Raw genomic sequence first — 20,639 nt, 5'->3', positions numbered from 1 at the left:
TTTTTTTTTTTTTTTTTGTGCGAGTAAGGCACAATCTGGACAACTGGTTCCCCCTAAAAAGGATACTGGTTTGGATACAAGGAATGCTTGGAATTTCATAGGATTTCCAAGATTTTTGGTAGTAGCAGATTCCGGCAGTAATTTTAAGCTACCTTTCAAGGAATTTCTGGGCAGGAACTTGCGAACGTGGCCTCATTTGTGTGGACACGTGCTCCATTAAACCAATAGCCAATTAGCAAAACATTCATTTCTCCATTTCAATGTCAGCAGAAATATTAAATCCTTGGTGGCTGGTGCTTTGTCCTCTGTCCAGCAAACTGTGAAGGGGTTGCATGCACAATTAGGAGTAAACATATAACAAGCATAAATACAGCTTTCAAATTCCCTGCTGCTTGTTAAAAAGCAACCTAGCCTTGGCATGAGTTTACACGTCTAAAGATAAATACCTCACTTTAAGCTTACTTTTATTTTTAAAAAAAGTTAGCTGTAAGCTTTAATAATTGCCAGTTGCAGATCTAAGTCAAGTCACAAAATTGGGAAGGCGGGGCGGGAGGCGGGCAGAATTCTGTGCACTTGCACACACTGTTCTCTTACCCAGCTCCTCATCTCCTTTTCCTTTTCCCTCCTTACTCTCCCATCACATATCCTAATTTCTCCTTCTTTGCCAGCTGCAGTAGGACAGAAGTGGTATTGTGTATATAATTTTTAGGGAACAAATCAATGTAGTGCCATTGTTTGATAAGCATTCCATGGTGGATATTTATCATGAAAACCTATACCAACAAAACTAGCGTCATGGATCCGTTTAACCACTAACATGTTTAATAGTGCCTTGACCATTCTGAAGTATGGCTTAGTCTTGTGTATGGACAGCACCATGCCATGTTTTAACTAAAGCTGTTTGTATCAGAGCTGAGACAAGTTCTTCAGGCAGTCTACTCATAAACGTCAAAACAAACCCTGTTCCCATGGTCAAGGAAACTGAAAGAGACTCCTCCAACAAGTAAGAAAGATTTGTAGGTGATATTTTTCATAGGATGACCTGCTAGTTTTATAGGACTAACATCTCTCCCAATGTTAGACAAGCTTTCAGGCACAAAGTATCCTGCATCAGGTAGGTGGTCATTCTGGTCTGCCGAGAATCACTCAGAACCTGAACAGTTCTGAAGAAGAGCACTTTGGGCATTTTTACATGCGTTTTGGGATGCAGCACCGGGTGCTTTAATTAGCAAGCCACGCTAATTAAAAAGTGCCTGCGTGTCACATGCATCTGCATCCCCAGGCTGGAAAAGTGGCGGCAGGCACTTTGACCTAAAACACATCGACCGTGTTTATTTCAAAGTGCCCCACCACCATTTTGTCAGCATGGAGATGCACAGGGACGCTGATACATGTGATGCAGAAGGCTGCCAAAGCACGTCGATTTCTGTGCTCTAGCAGACTCGATTAATCAAGTCCGCTCCGACATGCTGGATTTCCAGCGCGTCAGAGCAGCCTCCCCACACGTCTATAGGAGCCCTTAGTACCCAAAAGCTTGTCTAACATTGCTTTCAACTAAACTTTTAGTGGATCAACAATAAATCACCAAAAAAAACTACCCTTACTTTTTGCATAATTCCTGGACCATCAAAACACAGAGACACACACACAACACCATGATTTGTGAAAGTTTTTATTCTAAGGATCAAAACAAAAGAAAAATAAAGAAAAACGAGACTGCTTTAATTCACATTTTAATACAAAAAAAGTAAATGGTCAAGGCAAGCTTGTATTTGTACCTTTGGTCCTGCAGCAGAAATGATGATCTGGCCTGGTGGCTGGATCCAGGGCTCTCCATCTACTTGGACAGGGATTGGTTTCAGAAGCGTGATACGGAAATATGACCCTTGGGCTATGCGAATCCCTGATCGCAGACCACCCTGTACTTGACCCTGTTGGAACAGCAAATTAAGGTTTCCCTTTATTTTTAAAATCTTCTTAATGATAAAGAACCAAGTAGAGACAATGCTGTTCTTTCAAATCATTTTCAGTGGTGGGGTACACCTGAGTTTCTTGTTGTATATGTTTTTTAATCCCAAAAGATTCCAAAATGATGACCCAAAGTTTTAGTAGCAAAAACTGCAAAAAAGGAAAAATTGTTCTAAATACAAATATGCAGGGTAGATCACTGAAATGGTTCCACACACAGTCCTTACGAATTTATGCAGAGCACAACTGAAACCAAAAAGGCACCTCAAGCAGAGTCATTTGTCAGAGTGTGATCTAAATTTGTTAGGAAACCCCAGAAAATGCAAAGGCGGCATAACTGCTGAATGATTACTTTTCCTCAGCCTTCAACTGCAACCAGACAACTAACAAAATTAAAATAAATGAAGTACGGGGAGTGGCTACAGACTGCTTTTGAAATTTGAATTAAATATATTAGGTGGTCCTGACAGAATTTATCTACGTACTGGAAAAGGACTAACGGAGTGCCTATCTCTGAAGGGAGGAAAAAGGACGAACCTGGGAAGTTATAGATTGGTCAGCCTGACTTCAACAACTGGGAAGTTACTAGAGTAAATAATCAAACAGGCTATTAACAATACATCTGGAAAGGAAGAGGTTACCATAAGCAGACACTATGGATTCGTCAGGGTTGTTTGGCATGATTTGCTCTCAATTTCCTTTGATAAGGTAACTGGTTTCATGGATCATAACATTCATATTTTTGTGCAATCGGCTCTTAACAGTTTCCAAGGATGGCACTTCCACAATCTCTCTAGGTAACCTGTTCCAGTTCTCAGCTACCCCTCACAGTTAAAAAGTTATTTTTGAACAGTTTTCTATTTATAGTTTGGAAAGTCTTTTTTTCCTGTTGCTTATAACATGCCCAAATTTTAATGTCACCACATAGCTCTGTCTTTTAATTTTTCTTCCTTAAAAAACTGTCTGTACTTCCTTTGCACCCCCCGCCCCCTGTGTACACACAAATACACTCCCTCCCCTTATTTTTTGCATATACATGCACCTTTCCCCCCAAATTCAGCTGCTGGAAATGATGGTGCCTTATAATCAAGAAAATATGGTAATGCTTGAACCTCTGCTGGGGCAAGTGAAAATAAAACTGCACATGCTACACACTGGGCTCTGTAGCTGTTGGCAGTAGACAGCTTTTCTTTTTCCCAGCCAGACCCTTTTTTTTTTTTGTTGCCTTGCATAAACAAGGTGCATGTTTTACTTGAGTGCATGCTGTATGTAATAAAAAATGGCATTTCTTATCTTAAGTTTTACAATCAATTTCTGCATTTCTTGCAAGATCCAAACTTCAGTCAGTGCACAGATAAAATGGGAAGTGAGGCATGGGCCCCGTTAAAAGCCTTCATGTCTTAATGTAATAAAGAACTACAGTAAATGCAGTACAATACAGTAGTATAACAAGGGATAATGTTGCAATTGAAAATACCAGCAATGGCATTTCTTATGCAGGTGCAAACTGCCATATAACAGCATACAAATTGATTCATGTAGTCCAGGAACAGCCATTTCAGCCAAAGAAACAAGAATGCTAACAATGGACAGTTATAAAATTTCTTCCTGACCATCCCAGTTAATGGCTCATTCAAGCCAAAACCCTAAAGTATATGGCCACTTCTTAGTTTTATTTATTTATTTAAGTAGTTAAGATAATTGTGGTTGTTCTCAAAATAAGTTCAAAGCCTAGACGTTAATTCTAGTAAATGCTTGGCTATAATATCATTTGCTGACTTAATCTAATAACATTCCACAAATCTATGCATTCTGAAACAGTTTTTAAAATTGGTGTTACCCTTTAAAATGTTAAACTTTTTTTTACTGAGAAACATAAGAACATGATATAAGAACTTGTGCTTCTATCAGAAGCAAATTAAAAAAGCAGATCTCAAAAATAACTTGGTTTTAAAATTAAGCTGAAACAGTGTATATGATGTTAACATACTAATCATTCAGAATTTAATAACAACAGTCTCAAGAAAATAAAAAAGTCCACTCAGGTCACTTTTACCACTTAGTTTTCAGCCCCTGAATATGCTGCATCTCCTTGTAGCTGAAGATGGATATAAACAAGTGCTTGATTTACCTTGTATGTACCATTCGTTGCTGTGTGTAACTAACAATGGTTTTATGTAAATATTTCAGGATTTGTTTTGAAGCCTACTAATATTGCTGAAGGCTTGCCTACACGGCCTCCATGCTTTGCCTGTGGCCACCTCTGAGAAGCATGCCCTGCTCGCTTGCTCCCACTGAGCACAGGTCACGTCCCAACAGCCATGCAGTGAGTGCACCAAGCAGCACCCCTGACAGAGGGCCTCTGGCCACTTTTGAGGAATACTTAGGGCCACCACAAGATGGCCACAGTGCCTTGTTTTTAGAATCTGACATTAGTCAAGAACCAGCAGGCACGGCATACAAGGCGCACTTTCACATGTGGCAAGGAGGCAGCATAGGCAAGCCTGAGAGATCTTCTACATTACTGAGGGTGTGGACACATCTAACAAGTGAATCATCCACAAATGTCACTGGGAAATAATTCACAACTGTTGCAGATCAGGGTGCTGACACAACTGAACTGCTCCCAAACATCACTCAGCACCAGTTCACAATTGTCACAGGCCATAGGTATCTATGCACACAATGCCCTTGCATTTCAGTGGGAACAGTCACCTTTTAGGCACTGAAGTGTAATAGTTCAAACTGTGGGGGAAGGCAAAGAGCACTTTCACCCTGCTTTGGGGGCCCCAGGTGGTAAGTGACCTGTGGCTGGGAACATTTCCATTTTTCTGCTTTCCCTGCTCCCCTAAACTTGAGTTCAATAAAGTTCAGTAGCCTGCACTTGACCAAACTCTGCAGTGCGCTTCCTTGATTTGGGGTTCCTGTGGAGAGAAGGGGGGAGTGCTTGGACCCACGTTTTTGCATTTCTAGGGCAAGGATGATGAGGGGGATGTGGTTGGGTACAGAGCGAGAACACAGCTGCTAGTCAGAAAGAAAGCTTTTATTGAACAAGCAGTGCAAGGGAGCTCATGGATACATATTTCCAACTAAAGGGAAAAAAGTTGGGGGAGGAGTCAGTAGTGCCTGTGTGTGTTGCAGGGTGAAGAATGTTGCAGTAAGGAATGCCTGGAAGATTTCCACCCCGCTCCCTCCGGGTGCCACTTTCCTGCACAAATTCAGGGAACCGGGGACACCCTGACCGACTACTGCACAGCCTGAGTCTCCTGGGCAGCAGCAAGCACAGGGGAAGAGGCAGGGAATACCCACCCCCCACACACTTTGTTCCCCAGCATACCAGGCTGCCCTGTGGCTGGAGAGGGTGTCGCTGGCTCCCTGCATTTGTGCAAGGAAGTGCTTGCTGCTGCCTTGGAGGCGTGGGGGGATGGCTGGGTGGAGCTCACTGCTCTTTTCCAGGAAAGTGGGGGGAATTTTCCCATCCCTCCCCAGCTTGCTGCTGTGCCAGAGACCCGGGCTCTGCTCCAGCCTGGCAGGGTGTCCCCAGCTCCATGCATGGGTGGAAGGACCTGGGGGAGGATTTTTCCTCCCCCTCCACCTCATTTCCCAGGGAAACCCCCAGGTTCCTGGAGGCTGACTCCTTAGCAGAGTCATCTAATTCTTTCAGTGGTGCTGCTTACTGGTGACAGCCTCTCTAGCTGGTCAGCAGCAGCAGGGAAAGCTGTTATTCCTTTTTCCCTCCTCCTAACAGCCTGCCCTATGTATATGCAGCTGTGCACATGGTGCAACATCTTCATCGTGCAAGGAAGCAATGCCACGATTGGATTAACATCTACAGCCACCCTGCCATACCTTGTTGAAGCCAGACACGTGAATGAAGATGTCAAGAGCAGATCACATATGTCACTGAACCAACCTGAGTCATATGCAAAATTCTGAGCACGTCACATAATCATCCCTGTGTATACAGGTAACTGATACCATGCAGGAATACTATTTTATTAGCAGTACTAGCTCCATGCTGCACCAAATGTACACTTCCTGATCAAGCTAATAGCATAACTATAATATAAATTATTTATTCATATAAAACTTAGGATTCAAAATCTTCCAATTGTCCCATTTTAGAAACTAAACCAGTTTTAAAAGAAGTCTTTTGAACATAAGTGCTTAGTACTAGTTGAATGAATGAATATCCATAGTTCTTGGTACTTCTTGGAATCAAACAAACAAAAACAAAGTAAATCTTATACCGACTTACCATGTGAACAACACCAGTTACACCAACAACTTCTAGTAAGCCATCATCCATTTGTGGTTTCTCAAATCGATTATCATGATCTGACCCCCAAAGATCAGCTCCAGATCCCCAACTGTTCAGAGAGCATAAAAATGCTGTTATTGTGCACATGTTGGGATCTGATATACAATACCCAAATATTTACAACCATTTTGATCCATTTCAAAACAACACTGAATAAGGCTGACATGCTGCTTTTCCTCAGTCAAGGAAGATCTAAGAAAGCATCACTATGTAGTTTACTGTTCTGCGTCACGGAGTACAATATTTACATTCATAAAAATTTGAAATACTCTTAATAACTTTGGTAGCAGTGGGGAGAAAGGTAGGTATATTTTTAATGGCAGGAAAACAGATAGGAAGAAAGTAGCACTGAAGTGCTTTGGGTTTCAAAGAACTACAGCAAAACTCTGCTTGAATACTGAAGATAACTATAAGGCCCCTCCTACACGTTACCTATATTATGCAATTAATTGGTTAATCACATAATAAATTTAGACTGGCCACATGCGCAAAGTAATTATCACGCCATAAAAAAGTCTATCCAGCTATAAAAAGAGCCAACTAGCTACAGAGTTAGTTCTTGAAACTGTGCAACAATCTTATAGCTAGTTTCTATCCATCTTTAATCTGAATGTGTAGCAGGGCCCTTAGTTTCCTAGATCTTGAAAATATTAATAGGCTTTAGATTTCAAGAGATGTAATACTTTAGGGTAAGGATTTGCAACCTATAGCTCACAGAACAGATTTGGCACACAGAGCCCTTGAACAAAATTGATCTAACAGAGTTGAGGATCTTGCCTCACGAACATTTGATAGCCAGAGATATACATATATAAATAAAGATATATGGTATATCCTGATCACCAAATTTCTAACCCACACATCATAGTTCTTAGAATATTAGAATAGTACCATAATTATTAGAGTATGGCTCTTAAGTACAAAGATGGCCACCTTAATGAGCATCCTTATACATACATACGTAAGACATGTGCATACACAGATTTTCTCTCATTTTTACCTGGGAATATTAATAAAAATAAGTCCTTCAATACTTGGTAACTCAACTTCAACCTGGTCCACCTGAAGTTTTAGGTCTTTATGGAGGTTTCTGGCGTGACTTATCTTCTGCAGTCCAACTTTTACATACACACCTTTGTTGTGAAACCTAGGATCAAACAACATCACACTCTATTATTGTAAACTCAGACATAATAGTGTGGCACAATTTTATACACAATGAAAACTAACATTAACTTGTAGGTAGTAGTGGACTCACACCTTGAAGTGCTCTAGCCACAGCAGTAGAGTGGAGAGCCACTTTAATGTGGGTTATGTTAGCTCCCACGGCAGAAACTATTCAGCACCTTCATAAACATTACTTGGGCATAAATCAACCCAAACATTTTAAGCAGCATTTCATTAGAACATCATTTAACATGCTTATACTTTTCCTATCCCAGGTATACATTTGGACTGATATTTTTAAATGAACCAAGTAACAGGTTAAAATAACCCAAGCAGACAGGATAAATTGCATCTTTAACATTACTGAACTCTAGCAGCCTTCCCCCCGACATCAACCGTCAAACTGCAAGAAAAGCTCACAGAAAAATTAAACACTGAAAAGTTGGCTACAGTACAGGGCTATGTTTGCAAAGAAGTTGTTGAATTCCATAACATCCAAGAAAAATATCACAAACACTGCTGGGTCCACAGAGACTGATGAGTTGGACAACAACTTAGTTATTACACACCACTGCATTGGTTTATACTATTCACATTTTAAAGGGTATTGTCACATTGGGGACTAAAATTTTGTGCATAGAATTTGCAGCACAGTTCTACAGTAGTGGGTGAATTTCATGGAGTCCTGCCAAGATCCCCTCTATCTGAGCAGTATAATCTTTCTACCTCAGTCATCTTCCAGGATTTGTTTCTTTTTGGGAGTAAACCAGAAAGTAATTTTGCCTTTCAAACACAGCAAAAACAATTGCTCAATAAAAAAGATTAGGGAACAACCTGCGAATACATTACCATGCAGTAACTTGCAACAAAACAGCCATAATTTTGTTCTGTGCAGGACTTTTGATCTGAAATACATTTCATGGAGTCTGTTTCCTTCACTTTTTATACAAACAAGCGTTCATGTAGTGTTTTTTCCCAAATACTATTTCATTTTCCACTCCGACTGATAATTGCCAAAGAGTAAAACACCAAGTAATGCTTACTGAAAGGAAAACAAACTGGGCAACTACAGTGCAATGCATATAGTAGTCTCTAACAGGGTCAGAAAGGGAGTATAAAAACAGTAGGTATGGCCTGATGTGGGGGTTGTTGCAAACAATACTTTAAAAAATAGACTAATGCGATAGACTAGGTGAACGAACATGTGGCTTGGTAACATAGAAATGTATCAAATAATTGTGCAACTGGGAACCTTTTCCATACTCATTTTAAATCCTTAGCTTGACACCTACACCTGGCAGTTAGTTCACTAGGAAAAAACGTGTAATAATGACTGACAGTTGCACCAGCTGGAATGCATGTTAAAAAAAGCTACCATGAAACAGCAAGTCACAGGACCTATTTTAGGCTTAAATGGAACCTTGATTAGTCACTACACAGCATTAATACTGTAGAAACTACGATACTATGGAACTAGAGAAGGGAAACCAAAATGATCGGGGACATCAAGCAGTTGCCATACCAGGACAGACTAAAATGCTAGGAGTCTTCAGTTTGGAAAGAAAAGGCTTAGATGGGGAATACAATAGAAATCTATAAAAGCATGAAGGGTGTAGACCAAGTGAACAGGGAACTATTGTTCACCAAGTCCTGGAATACTACAACTAGGGGGCATCTGTTGAAATTAATAGGTGATGAGTTTAAAACTAACAAGAGAAAGTACCTCTTTTTATATAACACATAGTTAACTTCTGGAATTCATTGCCACAAGAGGTGGTGGAAGCAAATGGCATAGCTAGGTTCAAAAAGGGCCTGGATAAATTAATGGATGATGGAACTATTAGTGGCTATTGAACAGAATGGTTTTCTAGGGTCAGAAGGGACCTGAACAGATCGCCAAGTCTGACCCCCTGCCCTGTGCAGAAACAAGTGCTGGGATCATAATACCCCAGCCAGATATCTATCCAACCTCCTCTTGAAGGCCCCCACCTCCCTTGGGAGCCCATTCCAGAGCCTGGAAGCCCGAACTGTAAAGTAATGCCTCCTGATATCAAGCCTGAACCTGCTCTCAATCAATTTGTGACCGTTATTCCTTGTTATCCCAAGTGGTGCCCAAGGGAACACAGCCTCACCTACTTTCCGCTGGCCCCCCCGGTGAGTTTAGACAGCCACCAGATCCCCTCACAGTAGCTGAAGCTTTTCTAATTTTTGAGATGTGGAGACCAGAACTGCAGAACTATATTCAAGATGCAGGCACACCATGGATTTATATAATGGCATGATGATGTTCTCTGTTGTATTTTCAATTCTCTTCTTAACAAAACAAACCACCAGCCCAGATGGACAACCTACTCTATTAAGCTTATTTACTTATTGTTCAGAACAAAAAGGAGTTACAAAAAGCATGAAAGCAGAATGGAAACCATTTCTTGCAAATAGAAGTGAAAGGGAAAAATGTGAGATGAGAAGTGAAGGACTCTGTAGCAGAGAGGTGTTTAAAAACCCATGGGAAATAATGAATGTGTACAGCAGAAAAAAACTTTAAAACACTGAAGATTTTCACTGCTGCTAACAAATGCCTTAAGACTCTAAGCCATGGTGACACATACCTGATTACATACTTCTATAACTTCAAGTAAGCAAAAAATAAAACCAAGATAAAGAAAAATTTCAAACTTGTCTGGGGTTTAAGCAAACAAATCCCATTGCATGCTTTGCAACCTGTACTTTTTCCTGTAAAAACCATGACATGGGAAACTTAGTATATCATAACTAATTTTAAAGATTATAATTACACACATGGAAAGAGGAAAAATTCTATATTTATATGTAGATATATTTTGTCAAAACACAGGAAGAAATAGATAAGACATCATTAGCAATTGCAGTGAATGCTAATTTTAGTATGGTTGCTCTGAACACACTTGAGTACGTTTAAGACTTTCCTTCAAAACCATCACATGAAATGCTAATTTATCTTTCACACAGGTAATGTGCATGCTTTTAACAAGATATACTAATCATATGAAAAAGTAAACAATAAAGATTTAAAGATTAAAACTTAGAATACTGTTGAAGATTAACTCCCTAGATCAGTGGCTCTCAACTATAATAAATCATTTTTGAAATAGGGTGCTGCTAAATTCACAGACATTACACAAGGATGCCTGGAGTCTAAAAAGGTTGAGGACCACTACCATAGATTATGAACTTTTTTTTTTTTTTTTTTAAATAAAATTACCAGAAACACTTGATAGTAATGCAAAGAGAGGTAAGTGGGATGAATTACTGCACATAAACAAGTAAACTGAAGTTCAACAGTTTAAAAACACACATGTAAGGAGCTTAGGGAGCATGTAGCTATTCCAAACATCTCCTAGAATAAAAATAAATCTACCATTTTGAGATGCCTAAAGATAAATGGAAGGAATAAAATTCTGTTTGTTTACTTCTGAACTGATGACTTTTTAAAACAAACTAAAGTGTAAGGTAATACTTACTCATAATGTTTACCATATGTATATGTATGCCAATGTTCCACACCAAGTTGTGTCATAATTAAGCATCTGTGCTGAAATACCGACTCTTGAATCTGGTGACAAAATTCTCATTGGCTCCAGTAACGAGAAAGAGATCACTACTCCTACAGTGCACTTCTCAAATAACTCAAGAAAACAGAACTATCTAGCTTCATTTTACTTGCTGTTCAAAAATAATTCTGACTTTGCAAATGCAGCATATTAAAAAAAGGAAGCTTTTATGGGGATTAGGCATTTCTTTTTAAGATGATAGACCAGATTAGATAGTCAAAATATTTTTAAAAGGATTCAAATTTGAAAGAGCAGCCTCTTGAAAATGATGGGAGCATCCAATACACTTGGTTATAGCTACATGAATAGAACTACCAAGGAAACTGTCTGAGCAACTTTCATCTAAATGAGTAACTTTAGACATGATAAACACTTAATGAAGAAATCACAATGATAAAGGTTAAGAAGGAGCCACAGAAATTCCATTTCTAGCAGCTCTAAAACTAGTCTAGATTAGAAGTGTCAAGCTCACCTTGTGCCCTGGACTGGATCCAGACCACGAGGCTTCTTGTGAGCTACACCTAGCCCAGGGTTAAGGACATGCACTGGCGGTGGTAGCAACAGCAGCTCCAGCATGGACTGCTGGTGGAGGTATGGCAAGCCTGTGGGTCAAGTGGCTACTTGCCACAAGGGCCCCATATTCTGTAACAGGCCCCACCCCTAATCCTGGCCCCAACTTCTGGTAGCCCTGTGGGCCAGATAGAGCTGCTCTATAGGCTGCATGTTTAACAACCTTGCTCTAGATGTTTCTACTAAGAGAAAAATGATTTTTGCAAAGCTCATGAGAGCAGAATCCAACAATGGGAAAAGTGATAGCTGGGAACTCAGTAAATTCTGACCTTGCAAAAGGATCCCATAGTGGCCCATATCATCTTATCTCTGAGATAAAACATCCTTCTTAAAGACTGATGTAGATGGAGCAAGACGACCTGGTCCACCAATGGCAGTGCACTGCCTCCCAGCCCGTTCTGCCATTACCCCCAACTCCTTGCAGAACCTGTGATTAACTGTAGCGTAACTTTTTATTTTCACTTTTTCAAAAGTGTTTGTGAATGCTAGTAGAGTTTCATTATACCATACAGACTATACACAGTACTATGTAGTGTCAGTCCTCATATTTTACTCTTACCTGCTATTAAATTTGCCTGGTTCTTCTTCTCTAGCATGATGAAAATCCAAACTCAACTCTGCATCAATTCCAAGACCACAATAATTATTCATTTGTACAATCTGAAAAATAAAAAAATGAAACTAAATACATATAATATAGCCTTGAAACTTTAATAAGAGAAGATTAAATCCTACTCTTAATATTTTCAACAAAACTGATAGCCACACGATTATTCTTCAAATCGCTCACATACAAACATGATACAGGAGTACCCTTCTCAGAGATAAACTGCATTCAAAAAGGGATATGGAGTTGACACTATATAAATCAACAGGCAAACATTGTTGTGGGGCTATTGTAATTATTCCTAAGGCCAATATTAAACAAAGGCGATTTGCAAGCAAGGTTAAAGTTAACACAACAGGTAAAATAAAATGTAGACAGGCACCTTCCCCTCTGGCTGGAGCTAATTTCCAATCCAGCCCTGTGTGCACCTCCTGAAAACAGAGGCATGCAGGGCAGTTTCATTTGGCTGTCAGCAACAGCACAGCAGCCTGGAGACAAATCTATAGAACTGGCCATCCCTCCAGGCTGCCCCACTGCCACCAACACAGCCAGGTGAAACTGCCCCAAAATGCTTCTGTTTCTAGGAGGTTCATGTGCAGTCACACCAAGAATCTATCTGATAAACCTAATGCCCACATACCTCCCTGTCCTGCAGCTGTTCCTGATCCAATCTACACACATCTCCTGGAAATAAGGGCACATGGCACTTTTAGCTGGCTAGGGTGGCAATGACACTGATCCTGTGGCACCCCTGGAAGGGTCTCATGGCACCCCAGTGGAAAACTACTGGCCAAACCTGTTGCCTGGAAGTTAGACATGTAGGTTCAGGCCATCTCTGGCTGAGGGGGCCTATAATCTGGATTTCCCACTCCCTGAATGAGTGCCCTAACTATTAGGCTTTAGATCTAAAACATGGGACAGCCCCCCTCTTCTTCCATTTCATACCTACTAGTGGTGGATTTTACTGGGCCACAATTTCATGACTTATGCATTTACTTGAGTAAGTATAAGGCATGACATATGCACCACACTAAAACACAGCTCTACTTCATATGCTCAGATGTGTGGCTGTTCAAGTACCAACAGCACCCAGACTAGGTTAAAAAACTGTGCTAAAGTGCCCCAAATACCAATCCTGGGGCTGGAGAAGTGCCATTTTGATGCAAAAGTGAAACAAACTACCTGTTTGTGTTTGTTGTCACAGGTGAGTCAATGGATTTCCCCCCCCACCTCGCCGCCAGTTTCACAGCTCTTGCCACCAGTCTTAAGAATGACTGTGCTTGCTTTCCTCCTCCAACCTGAAGAATGCCTTGCATTTGAAAGCCTGTCTAACTTTATCCTAACTATGCAGTTGGTCCAATATAAGATGCCATCCCAAAAAATCCTTGCCTATCTGATATCTAAAGATAATCTCTCCTCTCCTTCCCCCAGCAATAATTTTCCCCTCTGTGGTATCACTATATGGAAGCACTAGGCAAGCTGTCTGTGTATGGCAGGAAGTATTAACCATCATCACTCCTTGCTGACACCCATAATCTAAACTCACATCCTGGTCGCTTTTACCCCCCCACCATGTTATGAGAGATTTTCATTGTCAGGCAACATCAACATGGTTTCGACCTGAGCAACTCTTTAGCTATGATATGATCCTAATATTTCTAATTTCTTTTCGGTGTATTAAATTTCTTTTATACCTTGTTTCCTTGAAACTCCTGACTACTACCAATTTCTGCCTTCATCTTTTAGTGTCATATTAAGACACTCAAGACAAATCTGCTATTCCAATGCACTGTGTGTGACCTGAATATGTTAGCAGCCCGATTTCAATTAAAAATTGGAATCTAAGTGGCTAATAAAAGTATCATAAGCCATATAGAAGGCCTGTGATTTTCCAGCAACTGAATTACAAGTTACATTTTCTTGATTTATTGTTTTGCTATTATTCTCTTCTCTCTCATTTCTTTCTGTATTTTCTCTTAAACAGAGGACTTGAAACAGACCCCTGGAGTTACTCTCTACAACTGATATTCTCCTTTTTCCAAACAATGGCATTTGCCCCTGTGGAAGAAATTCACATTAGAATGGTTTATGCAAAAGATCCAATACAAAGAGAGAGGAAGAAAAGGAGACTTTAAAAAAAAAAGTTTACTTAACCTCAAATCTTAGCAAGTCTAGCAGATTTTCAATTATCAAATTTATTACCTGCTTAAAAAGTAAAATATTGATACTTTCCATTTAAATACAGTGACTGCAATTCCATTTTAGTTCTCCAAAATGTATTAATTTTGGGAAAGCCTATTGAAGGAAGCTCAAATACATTTATCCGGTAGCAAAAAAACTCCATTACAACTCAAGATGATGGAAGTATTATTCTTAGATTTACAGAAAAGTGGGGTTGGAAAGGGTCATCATCTAGTCCAGTGGTTCTCAACCTTGTTAGACTCAAGCCACCCTTGGAACATGACCGTTCTTAGCTTTCACTCATTTCTCGTCTACAGAAAAATGATAAAGCGATTCTGTTGCAAAAAAGAAAGATGAGAGTAGGTCAGAATGTTTTTGATACTATGAATTCCTATTTGAAATCTCTGGGTTTGTCCTGTGAAGCATGTATGTGTGCTTGCACAGCTAAAGTTCTAACATTGTGTGGTACCCTGCAGCACCTTAAAACTATCTCATGGCACACTGGATTGCCCTGCTCAAGGCTGGAGCATCCCTCTCTAAACCACCCTAAAAGCATTTAACTTGTTCCTGAAGTTTTCAAGAACTGTCACACCCAAAATACCAGACAAAATGCCTGAAATATGAAAAACATCCTTTAACTTGCCACAGATAAGCAGGGTGATAAGGGCACTGTCAATGCCCTGGCACTACAAGGACAGGAAATAATTTATTAAGATACCCTTGAGAGATCAGAGGAAGAGGACCATGTGAAGACAAAACCCCACTGGGTCCATGCCAGTCTGATCAAAAGGGTAAAATTCCTTCCAAATGTGGCGATCAGTCTGACCCTGAATGGAGCGGAGGGGCCAGACCCTCCAGGCAGGAACCTCTAGGTTGGGGTTTGTTTTGTTTTTTTTGGTTTGCTCGGTGTTTTTTTTTTAAGGTCCCAGCAGAGCATCAGCACACCACACTCAAAATCTCCACCTTTGGCTCTGGTCAACACCTAGTGCTTTTAAAGGAGGAGGGGATGAGAGGTAGTAAACAGGTGGGAAAAATTCCTTCCTGGGCCCATGTAGCAACCAGCAAAGCCCATAAGCATGGGATAGCCAGGTACCTTCCAAATTCACAAGTGTCACAATTAGAGAAGTGCTAAAACTAGAGAAAAAAAACAGTATCTTACAAATCTATAGAATAAATAATTGTGTAACCATTTTCTCTATAACAAGGGCATCGATTTCACTCTAATGAGCATGCAAAGCCTATCTTTTTTATACACAGCCTTAGTGAATATACTAGGCCATTTAGAAAAATATTAAACTGTTAACATCACAACAAAATAACACTAGAAATGATGGCAAAGATGACAGTAAACAGCATTAATTCCTTACTGGTATTTTAATAAATCAATGATTATAAAAAAAAAATACATAATACCTTTGGAGGCTCAGGTTCTAATGCACCATTTTCTGAATTTTCAACAGGCTCTGGAGCATCTAAAAGGATGGTCCAACGATCCATTAGTACTTCATCAGCTTCATCAACAGATATCAATATGGAGTAAGGATCTTCCCCACTGTAACCAGCTCCCCAGCGTAGCACCCTCCCCAGGTCATTTCCTGGCAAAGAAAAAGCAAGATGTTACACCTCATAAATTACACAACAGTGGGAGCATCTACATATTCACATTAACATGGAGCAATAAACTCTAGCACATATTGTTTTGGAGTTTACTGCTCCTGGGTGCTATGTTTACATGTGCACCTGGGACTGCAGGCATGTTGAGCTGGGTTAGAGCAGACCTGGCTGGCAAAAGAGCGGGGCGGGTCAGTCTGCCAGCCCGAGGCTGCTCTGACCCAGCTCAACAAGCTACTGAGGGGCTGGCTGGGGCACAAGGGTGCTTCAGTGCAGGGCTAGCCAGCAGGCAGCCCTGACCCTGAAGCACCCTTGAGCCCCAGGCAGCTGGATCAGTGTCTACATGTGTGTTGCTGCACATGAAAAAAACTCTGCAGCAGGATAGTACTTGTATTTACAAGTACTAACCTCCTGCAGAGTTTATTAGTTTTCTGTGGCTTAATAGGATTACATGTGCAGATGCCGAGATGTTTACTGTGGAACTTGTTAGGCAATACTGCATCTCTCATGTAGATGTGCCCAGTGTGAAGGAAATCGATTCGTTTTAATTGCTCAAACCATAAGGAATGTTATTCAATGATAATTATTTTTACTCTGACATTAATTTTAAGTACTTTGTTTCTATAACTTACACATGGAAAAACATTTAAGTAAACGTTGCTCTGTTATTCTCTTGGTAAAGCAATGAGACAATGATTTGTGAAGGCATACATATATGAAATAGAAAACATGTCTTGTGGATCTACCCCTGACACCCCCTGGGGTCAGTACAGCAGGCAGGTGCATTTCTGGTCCCTTGCTTCCAAGTATCTCACCTGGCATACCTTTGATGTCAATAACATACTGGTGAGACAGTCCATGGAGGCCAGGAATAGCTTCTCTGGTGATCCCCTCTTTTGATTCTGTCCCTGGGTTTCTCTGCCTGAAATTCAGTCCAGGGATCTCTATGCTTTTCTAGGGAGGCAGTCTCCGAGGCCTCAAAATACTTGTTGGGACTTAAGCCTTCCCAGCTTTGGCAATCTTACTTCCTTAATTAGAAACTGTGCTAACAATACTGTGAAATACAGTAGGATACACCTCATTTGAAAGAAGAGAAGAAAAAAAAAATGAAGTGCCACTTGAGCTACAAAGCTGATAATAGGGGCCATATAACTCAAGAAAAAAAAATGAAGAAAACAAGCACCTAATTTTTTAACATGCTTAATATTCCCTATTAATGGTACTCAAATAAATTTACTTCCAGTATAACATTTCTCACCTGTTCCTAAAGGTAAGATGGCAACAGACGGTTCTGAACAGGCAAGTTTGTATCTTATTTCTTCCAGTGCACCTAGCACCCAACCAACGGTACCATCACCGCCACATATCAAAACTCGAAAGCATGGAATTCGAGAGAATGTATGAAACCTTCATTTACAAACAAAAAGCAGAAAAAAAATTACGTGTTTTGTATTATATTATAATCTCCCTTATTACTTTTCTTTTTTTTTTCTTTTTTTTTTTTAAATCCCTCACATAGAATAATACAGTCAGCCTCTGAGAACCATAAAGCCCCCTGGGGCTTGCTGGGCTGTGCTGCCTGCCTGGCAGGGCTGCTTTGGCTCCTGGCTCCTACCACTGCTCTGGTGGGTGGGTGAAGCTCCTCCTCCACGGCAGGGCAGGGCATGGCATAGCGAAGGTAAGTGGCTGCAGGGTCACACCCCTGGGCCCATGGCTTAGACTTAAGGTGTGCCCTGCCTGCTCCTGGACTGAGCTCAGAGATGACCCACCCACCCGCCTCTTTTGTTGCGAGGTGCAGCCTTGAGAAACTGCTGAGTCCCCACCACACCTTGCAGGGGGTTGGAAGTGCCCCACTGGTGATGGGCTGGGCAGGGTACCTCACAGGCCAAGCCGGAGCAACCCTACACAGGTCAGGCCAGGGGCTGCCATACTGCTTAATCATTTGATCTGTTGTAATTACAATAGCTTAAATGAATATTCATTTAATTGGTATTTACATCCCTAGGCTCTACGTTAGCTATGACCACAGAAGACAGACCTGGGAGTCATTAAGGACAGTTCACTAAAAATATCAGCTCAGTGCTCAGCATCCCTCAAAAAGGCAAACAATATTAGAAATTATGAAAGGAATTGTAAACAAAACTGAAAGTATCATTATGCCCCTTTATAAACCCATGTTGTGTCCACACCTTGAATACTGTGCCCAGTTTTGGTCCTCACACCTCAGAAAAGTAAAGAACTAGAGAAGGTATAAAGAAGGGCAATAGTGGTATGGAGGGGCTTCCATATAAGGAAAGACTAAAAAAACTAGGTCTATTCCGTTTGGAAAAGAGATGATTGAGGGAGGACCTGATAAGGGTTTACAAAACTTTAAAACAGTGAAGAGAAAGTAAATAGAGACTTATTTACCATCTCTCACAATCCAGGAATTAGGGGTCACAACATGAAACTAGTAGGTAGTAAGTTTAAAACAAACAAAAAGTAAGTTTTTTCACACAACATGTAATTAACATGTGGAACTCATTGCCATAAGAAGTTGTGGAAGCTGACAGTTTGACCAGATTCAAAAAGGGATTGGACAAATATCTTGGAGGAATGGGGCAACAGTAGCTACTGAGCATGGGAATTAGCAGTACAGCCTTTGAATCAGGATTTCCTGGACCTTAAATATTGGAGGCTGCAAGCAGGAGAGAATTAGGGATAAAACCCTGATCATACCCTGCTCATTCTCCCTTTCAGCATGCACTTTGTCACTGTGCGACACAGGGTACTGAGCAAGATGGATCTATGGTATGACCCGGTAAATGTCAGCTCTTAGGGTACTTATACACCAGCACGAAGGCTGCTCTGATGCACTGTAATTACAGTGCGTTGGAGCAGATTCGATTAATCCAGTGTGCTGGAGCATGGTAATTACCACACTCCAGCAGCCTCCCACGTCTCAGGTATCAGTGTTCCTGTGCTTCCAAATGGCAGTAGGAGCACTTTATCTAAAGCTCATTGAATGAGCTTTAGGTCAAGCACCCTCACCATCATTTTGAAGTGTGGGGGCACTGATACATGAGACGCTGAAGCACTTTAATTATAGAAGCTCCTGGGGCTGCTCTAATTAAAGCACCACCACCCCCACCCCTTCCCCCAGAGCATGTGTAAGAGTGCCCTTTAATGACCTACATAAGAACATAAGTCACAGAATTGGGTAATACAAAGACATGCCCCTATCAGAATCTGGACCCTTTCGTACTATATTATAACACATGCATCAGAAGCTTTTTTGTTCTCTCTTCCTTTTTATGATGCTTCAAACGCTCACATTTGTTTAAAAAAGGTTCATCGCATCAGAACTGGAAAGCGCATCCTTGGGTGTCATCTGGCCAACCTAGTAAGGAGGGCTTCATACTTGGTTCCATGGGGGATTGTAAACAAAACCCTCCAGCAAAAAAAGCAAACAATCCAGAGGAGAAAGGACTGAAACAGTAGCTCGACTCTGAGATAGGGTCAGAAACCATAGGACAGCAACAAGTGGTGCAAAAGGGAAATGAGTAAGCAGAAATGCAAAATAGGTCCAATGACAAACATGAGAAGTATGGGAAATGAATAACATGAGCGGGAATCACAGCCTGGGGAAATAACTGTGATCTGAAAGGTGTCAGAGAGCTGGTATAACATCAACATTGAGGGCTACACACTGTTTCAAAAGGACAGGGTTGGGAGAAAAAGGTGGTGGTAACTCCTTGTACGTCAAAAACACCTAGATCTGTTTTCCGGTCCAGGAAGAAGATAGCAAATCAGAATGCCTTTAGGTGAAGATAAAAGATACAGTGCCAATATAATGGTGAGGATTTATTATAAGCCATAAAGTCAGGAGGATGATGAGGATGAGGCACTTCTCAAGAAGATGACAAAATTATCTAGAAATTATGAGACAGTACTGATGGAAGACTCCACTTTTCCAGACATCTCCTAGAAGAACAATACAGCCAAACAAAATGTTGAGCTGGTTCCTAACTTGTATGGAGGACAACTTGCTATTCCAGAAGCTTGAGGATACAACTGGGGTATCATGCATCTTGGATCTTGTCCTGACCAACAGGGAAGAAGTCGTGGAGGATATGAAGATGATGGGAAATTTGGGAGGAATTGATTAGGATATGATAGAATTCTAGATCCTGAGACAGGGAAAGTATGAGGTCAGCAGAACAAGGACATTAGATTTCAAAAGGTGGATGTCACCTGAATAAAGGAGGTGCCATGGGAAAGCAGACTGAAGAATAAAAGCCCCATGAGGGCGGGATGCTTCTAAATGGCACAGGATTGGAAGCCCAGCAAGAAACTGTTCTAACATGATGAAAGCACAAATAAGAATAGATTCATAGATGTTAGGGTCGGAAGGGACCTCAGTAGCTCATTGAGTCCAACCCCCTGCACAGGCAGGAAGGAGTGCTGGGTTCACATGACCCCAGCCAGATGCTTATCTAACCTCCTCTTGAAGACCCCCAGAGTAGGGGAGACCACCACCTCCCTTGGGAGCCCATTCCAGATTTTGGCCACTCTAACTGTGAAGAAGTTCTTTCTAATGTCCAGTCTAAATCTGCTCTCTGCTAGCTTATGGCCATTATTTCTT

The 20,639-nt window shown here is 40.9% G+C and overlaps 1 protein-coding gene across 1 annotated transcript in view; it reads right to left on the bottom strand.

Annotated features, from left to right (window-relative positions):
• Nucleotides 1-20,639, bottom strand: part of DGKQ (diacylglycerol kinase theta) — a 139,659-nt gene that overhangs the window by 3,287 nt on the left and 115,733 nt on the right. Inside the window, exons 17-22 of the mRNA XM_019518213.1 lie at nt 17,274-17,422; nt 15,818-15,999; nt 12,176-12,276; nt 7,290-7,436; nt 6,227-6,338; nt 1,779-1,931 (exon numbers count right to left, since the gene is read on the bottom strand). Of these exons, the coding sequence (XP_019373758.1) occupies nt 1,779-1,931; nt 6,227-6,338; nt 7,290-7,436; nt 12,176-12,276; nt 15,818-15,999; nt 17,274-17,422 (844 nt within the window). The remainder of the gene's footprint in view (nt 1-1,778; nt 1,932-6,226; nt 6,339-7,289; nt 7,437-12,175; nt 12,277-15,817; nt 16,000-17,273; nt 17,423-20,639) is intronic.

The sequence above is a fragment of the Gavialis gangeticus genome, unplaced genomic scaffold (genome assembly GCF_001723915.1).
Source record: "Gavialis gangeticus isolate Ggan-Ray unplaced genomic scaffold, GavGan_comp1, whole genome shotgun sequence".
NCBI classification, from domain to species: domain Eukaryota; kingdom Metazoa; phylum Chordata; order Crocodylia; family Gavialidae; genus Gavialis; species Gavialis gangeticus.
This window is presented reverse-complemented; position numbering and strand designations above follow the sequence as displayed.